General features: G+C 41.5%; 1 protein-coding gene across 1 annotated transcript in view; it reads right to left on the bottom strand.

Annotated features, from left to right (window-relative positions):
* Nucleotides 1-18,854, bottom strand: part of RNF17 (ring finger protein 17) — a 458,697-nt gene that overhangs the window by 363,325 nt on the left and 76,518 nt on the right. Inside the window, exons 11-13 of the mRNA XM_089666019.1 lie at nucleotides 15,551-15,643; nucleotides 10,909-11,067; nucleotides 5,395-5,584 (exon numbers count right to left, since the gene is read on the bottom strand). Coding sequence (XP_089522145.1) covers nucleotides 5,395-5,584; nucleotides 10,909-11,067; nucleotides 15,551-15,643 — 442 coding nt within the window. The remainder of the gene's footprint in view (nucleotides 1-5,394; nucleotides 5,585-10,908; nucleotides 11,068-15,550; nucleotides 15,644-18,854) is intronic.

Below are 18,854 nucleotides of genomic sequence, written 5' to 3'. Positions count from 1 at the left end.
CAAGGGTTTCTCACACGCAGACCCCAACTTAGCCGAGCACACTGCACACTTTTTCTTGGGGGCCTGAACCGGGGTCCTGTCCTGGGTCTTAACCTAAAGAAAATGGATAGAGAACAATACGGACCCTCAGCTCCAAAAATAAACCCCACTACACACCTGTGCTAGGGGAAACCTGTAGCGTGCCCCACCATCACCTGCCCCCAGAGACTGGGGAAACCACCCTCCCAAGAGTCAGCTAAAGGGGACCCTCCACAAGCCTACCTGAGAGAAGCCGGTGCTGGAACCAGGATACTTCTGCAGCGAAGGGTCCGCATCAATGGTGTTCTGCCTGGCGTGGTTACACAGCCTCTGCTGGTCTTCACGCCTCACCGACCACCCAAGTGGAAGCCTGCGCCTCTTCTGGAGACTGGAACCAGTCTGGTCCGTGGAACGCAGGGCCTCGTCCACCAAAAGTGACCTAACTTCCGGTCCGTGGAAGGCAGGGCCTCGTCCACCGGAAGTCGCGTCAGACTTCCGGCCTGTGGAACGCAAGGCTGCTCCCACCGGAAGTCCCGCCTGTTCCCTCCCACCCAGCGCTCTGACCGCCTGTACCGGACACCTGGGGGAGATAAGTCTATCAGGCCCAAAGGGAGCGGATGCCATAACTCACCGTCGGACACCCCCGCTCCCCTACAAGTGACCCCGCCACCACCGATCCCCCGCCTGGGGATGAAGGCTTCCAAGCACTGCCAGCTCCACTCACCGCGGAAGGATAGCGCCGGGGAGGAGGTAAGTGAACCCCTGGGCCCACACCCTTCCACGACTACCCTTAGAGAGTGCAGAGACCCCGTGGGTTCCAAACGTGTTCCTTCCGGATCAGGAGACACTAAAAACTGGGGATGGAGGCCTGGAGGTCTGCCTTTAAAGGCGTAGGGGATGGCGTGCTTCCTGACCTGGAGGAGCTCTACGTCTCAAGGGGCTGTCCTGGAAGACGTAAGGAGAAAACTATTAATCCAAAAACAACTCACAAGTTGCCCCAAAGTAGTCCCAAGTGAAGAAAAAAAAGCCCAGTAGTGCAAGATCTCACTTTTTCAATGAAAGTGTGCTTAAAGTAAAAAAAAAAAAAAAAAAAAAAAAAGGAAAAGGAAAAGAAGAAGAAGAGCAATCCTCCATCTACCCTCAGAGGCTGAAAGCTCACCTCCAGAAACTGACCCTCATTACAAAGATCAATTTAGTATGTTGGCAGGACCCAGAGAAATTCTTCAATCTGCTCCATCTTGTATATGCAATCAGAGAAACCACAAAACCCGGCTTCACAACCACATTACTTTATAAATTTGACCAAAAATAATATCCATTTACCATAGTGCTCACCGCTGAAAAAAAACATTTTATTCAAACTATAAAAATGCACTCAACGTTAAGAAAAAGCAGACAGGTGCATCTGAATGGCCTCAGCCAGTGTGAGATTCAAGACCGTCTGCAAGTAGTATAAACAAATACCACTGTACTAGGACAATCAATATTAATTGATAAATTATTGTTGTCACTTCTATACACATACATTTACACATTTTTTCTGAAGATTTTAATTGCAATGTTTTATATGACATTTGTATATATCTTCATCTATTTTTCAGCACAGCACATTCACACACATTGGGTTATTGCAGCTGCCTTTAGGACACTGGAAAACAAAGTTGTAAGGACAGCACAGTAAAACTGTACCCACTCCCACACTTCATCTGTTTAGCAAGCAAAAGTAGGAGTAGACAACAAGAACAGAGGTAAAGAAATTAAATTCCACCAGAGAGATGGAACTTCAAAAGAAAGTTAGAAAATTGCGTTCCATCCCACTTTAAGATGAAATTGTATTAGATTTCCCAGCCAGTTGGAGCAAGACTTTTGAATCCAACAGTATGTATTGTGCTGCTCTTCCTGCACATAGGTTGCATGCTTGTATGATAAATAAATCAGCTTTTCAATCTAGCTTCAACAGTCAAAATGGTCCTGAAAATCATGAGTTTGGGTTTCACCTTCAATTTGGTCTGTCGAGCTGGAAAGGGAAAATCTACTCACATCGGTAAGACACCGAACAGGACAACACAACTCAGGAAGTCAATTTTGCCAACATTGGTAAGCTAACTTTTTGCTTTATGTGTTTTCAAGTCGATATAATGGAAAAGTACACTTTCCTAGAATCATGACTTTTAAATTTCTTCTTTTCTTTTTCCTTTCCATACCATCTGTTACCTATTATTGTCCTTTGCATGAATGTGCTCTGCTGACTGATTTGCCCTATTTCAGGTGGTATTTGCGGTTAAGTAGGATCTCTGCAGTTCCTGGGCAAGTCAGAGATCAGGTCCTCGGACTCCAGATACAAGGTGTGAGTGATACGATAACATGTATGGTAGGTTCCCATTTCCAGACCATGGGAGATGGGCTGCATTAAAAAAAAAAAAAAAAAAAAAAAAAAAAAAAGCACTGCTTGAAATCCTAGCACATTTTGAAGGAAAAATCTGTGTCTTCTCTTCTGCGTGCCTCTCCATAAAATCACACCATAAGCAGAGGAACTGCCTTTTCTACAGCAGTACCTAAAAAAACTAATGTGGAAGACTTTTTAGGGAAACAGAGCAGCCAGATTTTAAGATCCCTCTCTCTCAGATTCTATATTCTCCTATTGATATTTTGGTTACAGTACTGCACTGCATTGATCTATGTATGTGCTCCCATACATCTTGCGTGGGAAGTGGACTGTCTCTTTAGAAAGGAGTGCTTTTTCATTCTAAATCTTCAGTTTACTTCTTGAACTGAACCCCTCTCAGTCTGTGTGACTGAACCCTTCTTTGGTTCACATGACTGTGTTCCCATTCTGGAATATACCCCTGGCCACTGCCTTGCTAAAGAAGCTGAGGGTAAAGGTGATGGACTGGCCAAGCATGTCTCCAGACTTAAACCCTATTGAGCATCTGTGGGGCATCCTCAAAAGGTAGGTGGAGGAGCGCAAGGTCTAACATCCACGAGCTCCATGAGGTTGTCATGGAGGAGTGGAAGAGAACTCCAGTGGCCACTTGTGAAGCTCTGGTGAACTCCATGTCCAAGAGGGTTAAGGCAGTGCTGGAAAATAATGTGGCCACACAAAATATTGACACTTTTGGCCCAATTTGGACATTTTCACTTAGGGGTGTACTTACATTTGTTGCCAGCGGTTTAGACATTAATGGCTGTGTGTGGAGTTATTTTGAGGGGACAGCAAATTTACACTGTTATACAAGCTGTACACTCACTACTTTACATTGTAGCAAAGTCATTTCTTCAGTGTTGTCACATGAAAAGATATAATAAAATATTTACAAAAATGCGAGCGGTGTACTCACTTCTGTGAGATACTGTACATGTGTGTATGTACGGACTGTACGTGTGTGTATGTATACGTGTATGTATGTGTATGTACGTACGTGTCTGTGTACGTATGTACATATATGTGTGTGTACACGTGTGTCTGTACATGCCTGTGTGTATGTACATGTACCTGTGTGTGTGTGTGTACGTAGATGTGTCTGTGTGTATGTACATGTGTCTGTATGTACATGTGGGTGTATGTACATGTATATATGTGTGTGTACATGTGGGTGTATGTACATGTATCTGTAGGAGAATGTACATGTGTATATACATGTATCTGTTGGTGTGTGTGTGTGTGTGTGTGTGTGTGTGTGTGTGTGTGTGTGTGTGTGTGTGTGTGTGTGTGTGTGTGTATATATATATATATATATATATATATATATATATATATATATATATATATATATATATATATATATATATATATATATATATATATATATATATATATAGACACACACACACACACACGTCTGTGTGTACATGTATCTGTGTGTGAGAGAGTGTGTGCGTGTACAGATGTCTGTGTGTGCATATGTCTGTGTGCATGTACATGTATCAGTACGTGTCTATATGTATGTATGTACGTGTGTGTACATGTGTCTCTGTGCGCGTGTGTACATATTTCTATGTGTGTGCATGTTTCGGTGTGTATACATACATGTGTCTGTGTACATTGGAGCTATATAAATCCTGTATAATAATAAAATAATAAAGTGTAAAAATACAAGTGTGGGTGGTTTGGACAGGTGCAGGATGATGTGGTTATTATGGGTGGTAGATTATCGGGCATTTGAGGTACTGCTGGGTTGGATAGTAGGTAGGATATGCTTGGTAGAGTTATGGTTTGGTGAGTGAAGGATTATGGGGCATTATGGTTGTATGCGGTGCATGGCCTAAGTATGATGGAGTGTTGAGGACATTGGAGGCCCTGATGTAATTTGGGTAACCTTTAACAGTGTCATTTCAAGAAATAATTTATGAGCGTGTTTAGGGGCGTAATTAGGGGTGTGGCAACTGGTGGTGAGTAACTCTTAAAGCCTGGCTAGTAGGTCAGGACTTGAAATTTTGATCCCTGTACTGTTACTTTGTATATTTTTCCATTTCTTTCTAGTGGGCGGTATTTTCATGCTCCTCCACATCTCCCTCCATAGTCTAACAACCCAAATTATTTTTTTTTCCTTCTCTTCATTTCTCTTCTCCCTTTTGCTCCTCCCCTTGCCCGCTGTGGTCTCTGCCAGACCTTAATTCGGCTATTCATAATTATTAAAAATGTCTTCCTGCAGTACACAGTGGATGTGTCGTGTTCATTTTGTAAAACAGGAGAGAGAGCAATTATACCTTTTATTCAACGGCGTACCAGACTTGCACTAAGAAACTTTTTTGTTAAACAAAAACATAGATGTAAGCAACCGATAGCATGCCTCTGCTATCTTCAAAAGAGGAGCTGTTGCTGGGAAGTGCGCCTTTTAATGCACTCATTAGCTGATTTCGTTGACTACCATGATTTAGAAAAAAAAAAAAAATTACGAGCAGCTGAATGATTAAAGAATTTTCACTCAAAGCCGAAATTCAACAGCTGTGAAAAGATGCCCTTCCACAACAGAGAAGAAGCTAAGCTGAATAGGCTGCAAGGTAAAGCCACTGGGGGTAGCTTTTCCCTTTAACAAGTGTCCAATCCTCATTTGGGCAAACATTTACATATGAGTCAACCTATTTATACAGTGTGTATCTCTAACAAGAATACATTGCTAACCCAGAAATGTGTAGGAAAATATAGGTCCAACATTGCATGCTAGTCACTGGCCCACAATGAGCATGTGTATGTCAGATACCTTATACATTTAATATACATGTCTAGCATAACTCCATAAGCAGTGAGTCAACAATAATAAAAAAAAGTTATCCCAGGATCTTGCAAGGTCAAAAAAATCCAGTATATCTGTACTCACAGACTCCCTTTAAATTAATTCAAAAAGGTTATGCGATCAAATACAAAACAAAACCTACCTTGTTACAATGAATATCTCAGAGTTTCCATGGTCAAGCAGGAAAATTGTTACACGTGAAATATCTTCAACCCGATATCTTGCTGGGCCACAAGGTTTCTGTACATATTTAGTCTCTAATGGAATCAGCTCAGTAATCCTTCCACGGTACCAGGAATGGTGTTTTAAACTTTGAAAAGCTATAATTTCTCCTATTTACAACATAGCAGAATTACAGAGTTATTTTTAAAACAAATTAGGTCTAAAGAACTAAGTTATAGAGAATCCGCTACTTTGTCCTTTCATTCACTTGTCTAAGTGTGACTGAATTGTGTGAATACCCTACGTCATCCACAATTTGCTATAAATGATGTACTGTATGATGCCCTAGCACTGTTATGACTATTTTTAAAATCGGTTATGCAGAAAATAATGTTCTTTAAACCACTGCTTCCCCACTGCGTTTAAACAAGCTCCATACGATAAATCACTGTTTAAATAACTTTATAACCCTTATTTTCAAACACGACTGCAAACTTATGGTTATTATATTTAGTTGCACAAGCCTGATAATGGGGCTCAACTAGAGAGTTGTGACATCATCCGCTAACTAACTACTGTAGCGTTAACCTTAACCAGACCTATATCTGATGAGGAAACCTCTGGATGTGATACTTAATGCGTATAATTATTACGCATCTGGTGAGTGCGTAATTCTGCCATTATTCACGGAGCACCACCATCAATTTTTAACCAGTCACCTGACACTTTATAGTCTCACAGACTGTTGTTTATATTGAACTTTTAATACTATTTTATCACTCATACCGTCTCTTATTTTGATTCATAATCTTAGCGCTGCACTGTTTTACTTATTTAAAGGTAAAAAGTATTGAACACATGGAGATTGTGAGGCGCAAAAAGGCATGGAGAGCCAAGACACCAGCTGAAATCTATCAGTAATTAGAAAGCAATACTACTCCTTGTCAATGCAAATTAATATCAGCTGGTTCAGACTCAACAGATGGCATATAAAAAGGTGTCGCATTACCAAGGTGTCACACAAACATCTCACAATGTGTAAAATCAAAGAGCTCTCTACACCTTCACAACCTTCTTGCTGCAAAACAAAGTGATGGCATTGGTTACAGAAGGATTTCTAAACCTCTGAATGTTCCAGTGAACACTGTTTGGGGCCATAATCCGGAAGTGGAAAGATCATTTCACCATAAAGTGGCCAAAACCAGATGATCTTTGCTAGATTTCTGACAGAGGAGTCAAAAGATATATTAGAAGAGTTGTATAAAAGCCAAGGACCACTTGTGGAAAGCCTCAGAAAGACCTAGAAATAGCAGGTACAACGGTTTCAAAGAAAATAAGTAATGCACTCAACTGCCATGGCCTGTGTGCACTCTCACCAAGCAAGACTTTATTGCTGAAGAAAAAGCATGTTGAAGCTTGTTTAAAGTTTGCTGCAGAACATTTAGACAAGCCTGTGAAATACTGGGAGAATATAGTCTGGTCAGATGAGACCAAAACTGAACTCTTTGGATGCCATAATACACACCATGTTTGGAGATCAAATGGCACTGCACATCACCCCAAAAACACCATGCCAACAGTGAAGTTTTAAGGAGGGAACCATTTTGGATTGGGGCTGTTTATCAGCATATTGTACTGGCAAACTTTATCTCATTGAAGGAAGGATGAATGGAAAAAAGTACCAAAACATTCTTGATAAAAATCGGCTGACATCTACCTGGATGACGAAGATGAAACAAGAGTGGACATTTCAGCAAGACAATGATCACAAACACAAAGCCAAGGAAACTCTCAATTGGTTTCAAAAAACAAAAATAAAGCTGCTAGAAAGTCCCAACCAATCACCTGACTTGAATCCAACAGAAAATAGATGGAAAGAACTAAAAGATCAGAGTTCATAAAACGGCCAATGGCCATCAAGATTTGCAGACTGTGTGGAAGAATGGGCAAAAATCACACCTGAGCAATGCATGCAACTAGTTTCTCTATTCAAGGGGTGTCTTGGAGCTGTCATTACCAACAAAAGATTTTGTATGAAGTATTAGATATATTTCAGTTATCGTGTTCAATACTTTTTCCCTGTGCCATTCCATTTTATTACACAACTTAATTTCTGAACTTGTTTTGGTTTCTCTGAATATATAGGATTGCATAGGTTGTTCCCGACATGTGGTGAAAATTTAATGTCAACAGCACCCTTAGAAATATATTTACATAGAAAAATTGTGACATATTCAATACTTATTTTACCAGATGTATTTATATTTCTGAATTTCGATTGTACAATTTTTGCATGCAGAATTTTTTTTTATGTATTATCAATGATTAAAGATTTGTGCCGATTTTCAGGTAGCTATATCATTTGAACTGAAATATGCTTACAAATTATAGGGATAACAGGAAACAGTAAGGGAGCATATAGTTTTGTATTTTGTGCATCAGCTCCATTCCTTGACAAATCTACATAACTTGTGATAAACCAATAAAGAGGCAGCCAAAAATTATCGGGCAAAAACAGTATTATTCGTTTTGTGGATTAAAAAAAAAAAAAAAAAAAGAAAGGTGCAAATTTTTTTTTTGTGTTATCCTTTTGTTTTTGCTTTTTTATTTTTAAGAGTGTTACTAAACCCATGATCCTGCATTCACTATATCTGGTCTCCCACAGTACACAGAACATGGAAGTGCAATTATTTTAGTAAACATAAAATGAGAAATACCTTTTCTCATCAGCAGTTAGAGCAGTCTTGTGACTTCAGCAGAGCACTGGTTAAAGCTCATAAGAGTCTTTTTTTCTGCTGTAGGAGAATGTGAAACCCTTGACCCTCTGTCTGGACAGTGCCGATTGGCCCTGTGCTGATCACATGCAATCTCCCAAAAAAAAAAAAACAACCTGTGTAGCAATACACATTAAACTGAAAATGTGCATGTGTGTCACAGCTGCTTCCCCCTCTCAGCCCCCCTGCTCTGTCATTGCAGTCCCTGTCGTCCCGTCCCCCCCCCACCTGCTCTCCCGGCGCAGCTCTTTGAAGCTGAGCCTTAGGACGAGAGGTGCGGCCCCTCTTACCTCATGCAGAGATGAAAGGCATCCCTGCTAAAGGCTGGAGCCGCGCAAGCCCTGACAACCGCAGCGTGTGTACGGGAAGTTCCCGCACTTGCAGATGTCCCTGGACAAAGACCGCATTCACAGTGGCACGGCCCCTGCCCAGGGGGCGTGCCTCGTTGCCGGGCAACGAGGCATGCCAGCTCCGGCCCGCCCTGGTTGCCTAGGCGACTAGGGGGAGTCCGACATCAGCTTAAGAAGCTAATGCCGGGCGCTCCCGGGGTATTCACCGCTGTGCAGCCACTGAAGGAGCCCCAGCTGCGGTAGAGACCTTCGTGGCCAGACTCTGCAGAGACCCAAGCCTGCCTAAGACTGCCTGCTAGGCACCAGGGATCCAGAGAACCCCAGAACAAGGGAAGACTGCCTGCTAGGCACCAGGGATCCAGAGAACCCCAGAACAAGGGAAGACTGCCTGCTAGCCATAGGGATCTAGAGACCCCCAGTGGAAGACCAGGCACTCTGTCGGATCCGTGAGTACATGCTCTCTCCCTGCTTCACTTGAACGGTTCCTGTGCTGACCCCCCGCACTCCCCGTTGGGTTACAATTGCTACAGAGACTCACCTCACCCCCCTGTTGGATTACAGTTGCTACAGAGACTCTTCCTTGGCTCTCGGTGTTGGACTTTAAGTGTGTTGGCCCCTCCTTGTCGCCCTTTACTGGCGTATTCACCCTCCCTGTGAACTTCCCTATTCAGTGACTGTCATCTGTTTGCCTCAATAAAGCTTTGTGCATTTGCCATCTACTCTGTGTTCTATCCTGCCTACCTTCCATCACAATGTGGCTACGTGTTCAGTCTGTCTAATTGGTGGGCATTTGAACAAGAGGAGGGGCAGAGAAAATAGGAATGAAACAGCCTTTTTACACAATGCAGAGGATTAATCCCTTAGGTTCCACAGGGAGTATAAAAAGCATGCTTTACTGCATATACAGACTGATTTTACTGCTGTGGGTTTAGCAACACTTTAAAGCAGAGTTCCACACACCCCGTCAAAAAATAAAAGTCAGCAGTTAAGTCAGCAGTTACAAAAACGGTAGCTGCTGACTTTTAAAAAAACAGCCAGCCACTTAACTGTCCCTCTGTGTGTCCCTCACAGCTCGTTTCACTGGCCATCCTGTATTCCAGGAGGCCGGCATCTTTAGTGTGGGCACCCGGCAGTGACAGCTTGCAGCTTCACAGCCGGGTACCCACTGCGCATGAGCGAGTAGCGCTGTGCTTCATGAATGCTCCTGTAGTTTTCTTGGACCTGTCACATGTCCCAAAAAACTATAGGGAGGGACGGAGGACACCTTCCGCTTCCGAACACCTAGGCGATCGGACTGGAAGTGGGAGCGGATACCTGTCAAACTCGGGTACCTGATCCCCCCCGCCCCCCAAAGGTGCCAATCCTTAATGGGGAGCAGTCCTTAAAGCAGAACTTCCTGTTTTGGGTGGAGCTCCGCTTTAAAGATATGTTCATCTTTCATGCATGTTATATGCTACACCCATATTCAGAGTGTAACATGTTATGAAAAAACCTGCCCTACTCCTCCCTGCTTTGACAGCTAGCGGGAGTCTTCTCCTCCCACTAGCTGTCAAAATGTTAAAAAACCAGGGTTGTGTGAGGCTCCGCCTGCACAGGATTTTACCATTCCTTGCCAGCTACAGTGCTGGGAGCATGCAGGGAGCACGCTCTCAGCACGGTAAGTTGTTTTAAACAGGGCTCAACATATGTAGCACCTCAGCCTTAAGGCCCACGAGCTGAGTGGCTGCGTATATGCATACAGCCAGAGCCAAGGCTGGGAACACGCTTTCAGGTTGTGTTTTTTTTTTTTGTTCAACCAGCGGGTTTAATAGAAAAATTGACAGATCGCTGCATCAACATCCCCCCCTCATGCTCATATAACAGAAGCCAGTCACTAGACTAGCATCGGTAGGACAAAAAGCTGAACACATGCACCAAAAATCTCCCTGCCGCTACTGAACTGGCCAATTATCGGCAAGTGCGTACTGGGCTTTAGCGATATGGTGGCTCTAAAGAAGCTCATTAGCATCTATAAAGTGATTGAGACCTTTGAAATATTAACATCAATTAACTTTGGCAAGTTCACTGGTAGAACACTAGTGTGAGGCTGGACATTTGGTGAAAGGATTTGTAACAAAGAGTTCAAAGATCCAAAGAAAAAAAAGGAGTTATTAATGCATTTTCTTCTAATGAGACTTATTGCAAAACTTTATAGGCTTCAAAGGTTTCTGGATAAAGATTCACATTTATTTGCATCACAAATTTTTTTCATTAACAGTATATTTTACAACACCGTTTATGCTTGAGTACCTGTCTTTATAGCTATTTTTTACCCACATAGTGCAACAATGACATCTTACAAACCATTCCAGTAAAAAGAAATATATTCACCTAGCTCCAAAATGTCGCAGGGGGAACAATTGCTGCATATGCGGCACAGTGTAGATAAGCTCCGCTCAAGCATGATAAGCTGCTTGTTTTGAGACATACGGTGAATGTACATGCTGCAAGGATTAACAATGTGGCTGAGGCAAACAAGTTCCACGTTGTCTGCAAAAAAAAAAAAAAAAAAACACTTGTTAGGAAATTAAGCTATCCGGATGCTAGAACTGTGCAGCAATTCATTCTGAAAGATCACAACAGACTATGAAGTAATGTTTATGTTTTAGTAACATCTGTTGTGTGTTTTAAAGGAAAGCTGGCAGTCTGGAATGATTCTGGTGGAAAAAAAAAATTGGGTAGAATATTACAATTCCAGTGCCCCTGTTGCAAACTTTGAATATTATTTCTGGACAAAGCCTGAAACTACTTAAATTAATGATGGCTTGTTTTATACAGTGCTCAGCATAAAATAGTACACCCCTTTTGAAAAGTAAGGTTTTAATCAATATCTCAATGAACACTAGAACAATTTCCAAAATTTTGACAAAACTGAGTTTTATAGAACATTTGTTTAGCTCATTACATGAAAGTAAGGTTAATAATAACGTAAATTACAAATTCTTCAGTTTTACTCAAAATTTGTTGATGCAAAAATGAATACACCCCTCAATAAAAACTACTCCATCTAGTATTTTGTATGACCTCCATGATTTGTAAGGTCAGCAACAAGTCTTCTAGGCATGGAATGAACAAGTTGGCAACATATTGCAACAGCTGTTTTTTTCCATTCAAGAACGACCTCTTTTAGAGCCTGGATACCAGATGGAGAGTGATGCTCAACCGGTCTTCAAAATTTCCCATAGGTGTTCGATTGGGTTCAGATCATGAGACATAGTTGGCCACTGAATCACTTTCACCCTGTTCTTCAGAAACACAACAGTGGCCTTAGAATTGTGTTTTGGATCACAGCCATGTTGGAAAAGTACACGACAACCAAAGACACAGAGTGATGGTAGCATCTTCTCTTTTAATATAGAGCAGTACATCTGTGAATTTATGATACCATCAATGAAATGCAGCTCCCCGACACTAGCAGCACCAGCAGCCCCACAGAAGGACACTGCCACCACCATGTTTCACTGTAGGCACCATGCATTGCTCTTTGTACTCCTCACCTTTGCAACGGCATACAGTTTGGAAGCCATCCGTGCCAAAAACATTCATCTTGGTCTCATCATTCCAGAGTACAGAGTGCCAGTAGTCTTCTTTTCAGCATGGGCACTGGGAAATTCTAGGTGGGCTTTTTTGTGCATAGGGTTTAGCAGAGGCGTCCTTCGTGTACGACACACATGCATGCCATTCCTCTGCAGTGAAATTGTGCCACGGGAAACCATCACCCCAGTTTGGCTTTCTACTTCTTTAGCTAACAGCAGTGAACTTGCATGGCGATTTCCTTCAACCCTTTTAATCAGTAGATGCTCCTGTCAAGGTGTTAATTTCCGTGGACAATCTGGACAACTCTGTGAGATGGTTGCAGTTCCATCTTTGTTAAATTTTTGTATCACTTTTGCTACAGTATTCTGACTGATAAGAAAAGCTTTTCTAATCGTCTTGTAGCCTTTACCTTTCTTGCGTAAAGAAATTATTTTCTTTCTCGTGCCTTGTGACATTTCTCTTCCATGAGGTGCCATTACTGACAGCGTAAAATGGGAAGGAGTTTTGTTCAGTAACGTCCTTTGATAATAAACCTTATGCTGGATACCATTAGCCTAAACTGCAGTTGAATTGTTAATTGGGATTTTGTTGTTCTGACAAATCTTGTAGGGTATACTCATTTATGCTGAGCATTGTAATACTTCTAATGATTGTTCAGAATATGTAAACACTCTGGTGCTAACTAAGAATCAATTTTCATGACAAACTCAATGGCAGAAGGTGTTTGGGTAGCTCCAACATTGCCCCTACCCCATAAGACCCCACTTCCATACATTTTTAGGCTGAGCCAAAGGGCGCATTTTTAAATTGTCCTCCTCATAACCCTTGATGTCTGGCTTTTTCCCTACCATTTTGATGCCATCAGTGGCCAGGTATATTGTGGAAGCAGCTGTGCGGAAACAAGTGGCGTCATATGCCATCCAGGAGAAATCCAGCTTCAACAGGACAACTCGAGTTATCACCATGTCCTCAGAAATCAGCAGGGTACTGTTATGATACACATATGCAGAAAATCAACACCTGGAGTATGGGCCCTGCCATCAGCTGGCGTTTGTATTAGCCAGAAGCCCTACTCTCAGTGGGTGGCTATTAAGTGTGCCTAGCGTGGATACAGCAGCTGTGTTCCTGCCTCTGCGATCCGGGAAGTCCAGTAGGTGGTTTTGATTGCCCTGTGGAAGAGGTCTAGGATACTTCAAGCATGCTCACATGCTAAAGCTTTGCCTCGATATTTAGGACATTTTTGTTACTCTCTATAGCAGAACCAGCAGGACTAAGATACAGTATATTGCCAACAGTATTGGGACACCCCTCCAAATCATTGGATTTGGGTGTCCCAATCATCTCCATGGCCACAGGTGTACAAAATCAAGCACCTAGACATGCAGACTGCTTCTACAAACATTTGTTAAAGAATGGGTCACTCTCAGGAGCTCAGTGAATTAAAGCGTGGTACCGTGATAGGTTGCCACCTGTGCAATAAAACCATCCGTGAAATATCCTTGTTACAAAATATTCCACGGTCAAATGTTAGAGGAATTATAACAAAGTGGAAGCAACTGGAAAGAGGAACTCCACCAAGAACTGTTAGGCCATGTAAAATGACCGAGCGGTGTCAGCGCATGGTGAAGACCACAGTGCGCAGAAGTCGCCAACTGTCTGCACAGTCAATAGCTAGAGACTTCCAAACATCGTGTGGACTTCAGATTAGCACAGCAGTGCATAGAGAGCTTCATGGAATAGTTTTCCATGGCCAAGAAGCTGCATCCAAACTTTACATCACTAAGTGCAATACAAGGCGTCGGATGCAGTGGTGTAAATCACGCCGCCACTGGACTCTACAGCAGTGGAGACGTGTTCTCTGGAGTTACATCTTCCATTAACGGTCTTCTGTCTCATTGTGTTGTATAGCCACTTAAAGACCAAAGCCTATTCTGGTACTTTTTGCTAGAAAAATTCTAAGAACCCCCAAACATTCATTTGTAAAACAAAGGCCCTAGGGAATAAATTGGTGGGTGTTGCAATTTTCTATGTCACACGGTTTTTGCGCAGCGGTTTTTTGGGGGGGAATTTATTTTTTTTACATAACCTAATTTTTGTTAAAATATAAAAGATTATGTGACACCGATCAAATAGATACCAAACATGTCACGTTATAAAACTGCGTCCACCCACAGTGACAAAACGACAAAAAATTTTATATCCATAGACAACGTTTTAAAGTCCCTTACAGGTCACCGTCACCATGTTTGCTTTACAGAGGACGACTGGTACTAGAATGCCCATGGCCTGACGTTCGCGGTGATACATCGCATGTGTGTGACAATTGCTGCTTGCGAATGTACGGGACCGAAGTGTGCGTTTGCCCTTTGAGCATTCAAAAACGTTTTGTTTTTTTTCACACTGTCATTTTAATATTTTTTTTGTTTTTTAAACACTTTTATTGCTGTCACAAGGCATGTAAACATCCCTTGTGACAGCAATAGGCATGTAACAGATACTCTTTATGGAGAGATCTGGGGTCGACAAGATCTCAAAACCCTCTTCTGCTCTTAAAAGAATTTGATCACACCAAGACAACCGGTCAGCTCTATGATCAGCCAGCGGAAGCAACGGTTGGTCGTTCAGGTATTCCGATGGAACAGGACAGCCAGTTAAAGCCACGGAAAGCGGCTGGAAAGGGGGGAAGGGGTGGAGGCTTCCCCTCCAGCTGCTTGTAATAGCAATCCAGATTTCTTTTAAAAGAGCCTACCATCAGTTCTAAAAAACGTTACCGAGATGATACTTGCAGCTATGGGCATCATCCTGGTATAACCACTTGAAGTCCAGCGATGTACAGGTACGTTGCTGGTCAAATGGATAGCTTGTTTCCTTATACTGTTAATTTTTATTGGCTAAGTGCTATGACTGAAAGCTCACTTTATTTTGGCATCCCTCACTTGTTTTTTTTTAGGCTAATTCGCTCCCAAACATATTCTGCCAAGGAGTCTATTAAGAAAGGAAAATTACAATGAAATTCCGTTTTCATTAGAACATGCTAACACCAACATTTAATTCAAGTAAATTGGTTTCTTCAAAAAGAAATGTCTCAAGCAATAACCATTAAAGTGGTGGGATATTTCCTAATAACTTTGAAGTAACAAAAAAAAAAAAAAAATCTACTTAAAGCGGAACTTCATTGAGAATCAGAGGTTCCACTCTCTCTCCTCCTAACTGCCAATAATGAAACCTAGACTACAGCAGAGCTGATCAGTGCATTCTGATGTCAGGGAAGTATACTTGCTATCAGATTACAACAGGACAGCAAAAACATTCCCCTATCCACATCGAATATGTAGACTTGTTTTTGCTGGTTGAAAAAAAAAAAAAACCTAATGGGAAAAAGCCCAAGAGTGTACAGGCATCACTGAAAACAAAACTAAATACTTGCCACAATCACTTTTCTTCTGAGAAAAAGGTGGACTGCAAACCATCTTCCTCTGGCTCTTTTTGAATTTTTTTGATTTACAGCTGTACAGCTCTGTATATGGAGCTTCAAAATAAAGTATACAAGATAAAGCAATAAGTATTTTTTTCCTTTTATTATAATGTTGCGCAAACAATTACACACCATTATACACAAAGCACAAGGTAATCAATGTATATTGAATCTCTCTGCAATGAATATTTAGAAGTAATTACTTGCCTTTAAGGCTACACACCTACCTACATAGAACAAAGCCAGGATACATTTCAAACAAGCATGTTGCTAACGTCACAGTTATAAACTTGCTTTTAGCTTCTTACTGCACCAGCAGTGATTGTTACAGTGGTGGCAGCAAGTGGATTAAAGGATCATTTTTAAGCAGCCATGAAGTATAGTGATGAAATTGGGGGGGGGGGGGGGGAATTCAGAAAGCCCCAGAATACAAAAATACATACAGTGCCTTGCAAAAGTATTCATATCCCTTGACATTTTCCACATTTTGTCCTGTTACAACCAAAAACGTAAATGTATTTTATTAGGATTTTATGTGATAGACCAACACAAAGTGGCACATAATTGTAAAGTGGAAGGAAAATGATAAATGGTTTTCAAAATTTTTTACAAAAACTATCTGAAACGTGTGGTGTGCATTTGTATTCAGCCCCCCCAGAGTCAATACTTTGTAGAACCACCTTTTGTGACAATTACAGCTGGATGTCTTTATGGGTATGTCTCTACCAGCTTTGCATATCTAGAGAGTTAAATTTTTGCCCATTCTATTCAAAATAGCTCAAGCACTGTCAGGTTGGATGTAGAGCGTCTGTGAACAAACATTTTCAAGTCCTGCCACAGATTCTCAAATCGATTTAGGTCTGGACTTTGACTGGACCATTCTAACACATGAATATGCTTTGATCTAAACCATTCCATTGTAGCTCTGGATATATGTTTAGGGTCAATGTCCTGCTGAAAGGTGAACCTCCGCCCCAGTCTCAAGTTTTTTGCAGACTAACAGGTTTTCTTCTAAGATTGCCCTGTATTTGGCTCCATCCATCTTCCAATCAACTCTGACCAGATTCCATGTTCCTGCTAAAGAAAAGCATCCCCGCAAACTTATGTTGCAGCCATCATGTTTCATGGTGGGGATGGTGTGTTCTGGGTGATGTGCAGTGTTCGCTTTCTGCCACACATAGCATTTTGCTTTTAGGCCAAAACGTTCAATTTTGGTCTCTTCTGAGCAGAGCACCTTCTTCCACATGTTTGCTGTGTCCCCCACATGACTTCTCACAAATGGGATTTCTTATGGCTTTCTTTCAACAATGGCTTTTTTCTTGCCACTCTTCCATAAAGGCCAGATTTTTGGACTGCATGACTAATAGTTGTCCTGTGGACAGATTCTCCCACCTGAGCTGTAGATTTCTGCAGCTCCTCCAGATTTACCATGGGCCTCTTGGCTGCTTCTCTGATTAATACTGTCCTTGCCCGGCTTGTCAGTTTAGGCGGATGGCCATGTCTTGGTAGGTCTGTAGTTGTGCCATACTCTTTCCATTTTCAGATGATGGATTGAACAGAGCTCCGAGAGATGTTCAAAGCTTGGGACATTTTTTTTTTTTTTTCAATAACCTAGCCCTGCTTTAAGCTTTCCACAACATTATCCCTGACTTACCTGGTGTGTTCCTTGGCCTTCATGATGCTGTTTGTTCACTGATGTTCTCTAACAAACCTCTGAGGGCTTCAAAGAACAGCTGTATTCATACAGAGATTAAATTACACACAGGTGGAATCTATTTACTAATTAGGTGACTTCTGAAGGCAATTGGTTCCACTAGATTTAAGTTAGGGTTATCAAAGTAAAGGGGGCTGAATACAAATGCACGCCACACTTTTCACATATTTGTAAAAAAAAATTGAAAACCATTTATCATTTTCCTTCGGGATCACAATTGTATGCCACTTTGTGTTGGTCGATCACATAAAATTCCAATAAAATACATTTATGGTTTTGGTTGTAACATGACAAAAATGTGGAAAATATCAAGGGGTATGAATACTTTTTCAAAGCACTATAGATCTTATTTAACAATGCACCGCTTGAGGAAAAAAAAAAAAAAAAGGACATTTTCTCTTTACCCACCCTGGAATATTCCATTAAACTGCTCCATAGATACTACAGAAGGCTTATTACAATGTTTGATGTTATTTCCCATATGCTGCTGTATACATTCAAAGCCCTTCAATATTCTACCTGAGCTGGAAAGAACAGAGTGATCATAAAATTTCATAGTTGAACAAAAAAGCTACCCAATCTCGTAAAATTGTACTAGGCTTCAATTCTACCATTTCCATCCAAAAAGAAATGTTTCAAGCACTAAAAGAATGTTAGCTCACACAATATCCTTGCATAGGATAAGACTATCATGTAAGAACATCTTAAGGGCTCCATGTACACGGGACGTTTGGAAAACACTTCTGAACGATGGAAACGGACTGCTGGAAAACATAGGTTAAAAAAGTCTGTTTAGCCGCGTTTGCATACCGCGTTTATGCGCATTTGCATTTAGAAGAGTTTTTTAAAGATATCAGGAGACCTTCCAAAATACCCAGAATGCTCTGAAAAACAACAGTAAAACATTAACTATTTCAGACTTTTTGAGAGAAATAGAGAGCAGAAGCAGAGAGAGCAGTATGTGTTGAGATGACCTGTCTTTTCTGGTTGTATTCACTATGGATCCCATCATGAGCATAATGCGGCACGCTCTACCATTTTTTCCTTCATGCAAAACCTGGAACTGACTGCGCTGGTGTGCTAGGTCTATTTGAATAAATGGAAAATGCTTTGCATGCATTTCTGATGATGAAAAAAGGCTCTGAAAAGCATGTGGATATGGAACAGTTAAAAAATGCTTATAAACGCAAACGCTTATAAACGCGGCTAGTCGCGTTTACAATTGTTTGAAATGCTGATAAAATCTACTCCTGAACGCACGTTTGGTGCATTAAAAAAAAACAGACTGTAAACCCAAATGCCTATAAATGTCATAGTGTACATGGACACATAGGAAAAAATTAGGGAGAGTTCAGGGGCTGCTGAAAAAAAAACGCAGAAAAGCTCCTGAACGTGGGTTTATCAGCTGCAGTGTGTATGAGCTATAAAAGCAGGAGTGCTAAACCCCCGGCCTGCAGAGCCCTCCAATGTGACCCGCAACCTCAAACCAGGGAAGCACATGCCCATTCTCTGGGATGGAGGGTCAGCAAGCCCAGATTGTGATCACCGGGT

This window comes from Staurois parvus, unplaced genomic scaffold (genome assembly GCF_062004578.1).
Source record: "Staurois parvus isolate SC_StPar_1 unplaced genomic scaffold, SC_StPar_1.0 ptg000050l, whole genome shotgun sequence".
In the NCBI taxonomy this organism is placed as follows: Eukaryota; Metazoa; Chordata; class Amphibia; order Anura; family Ranidae; genus Staurois; species Staurois parvus.
This window is presented reverse-complemented; position numbering and strand designations above follow the sequence as displayed.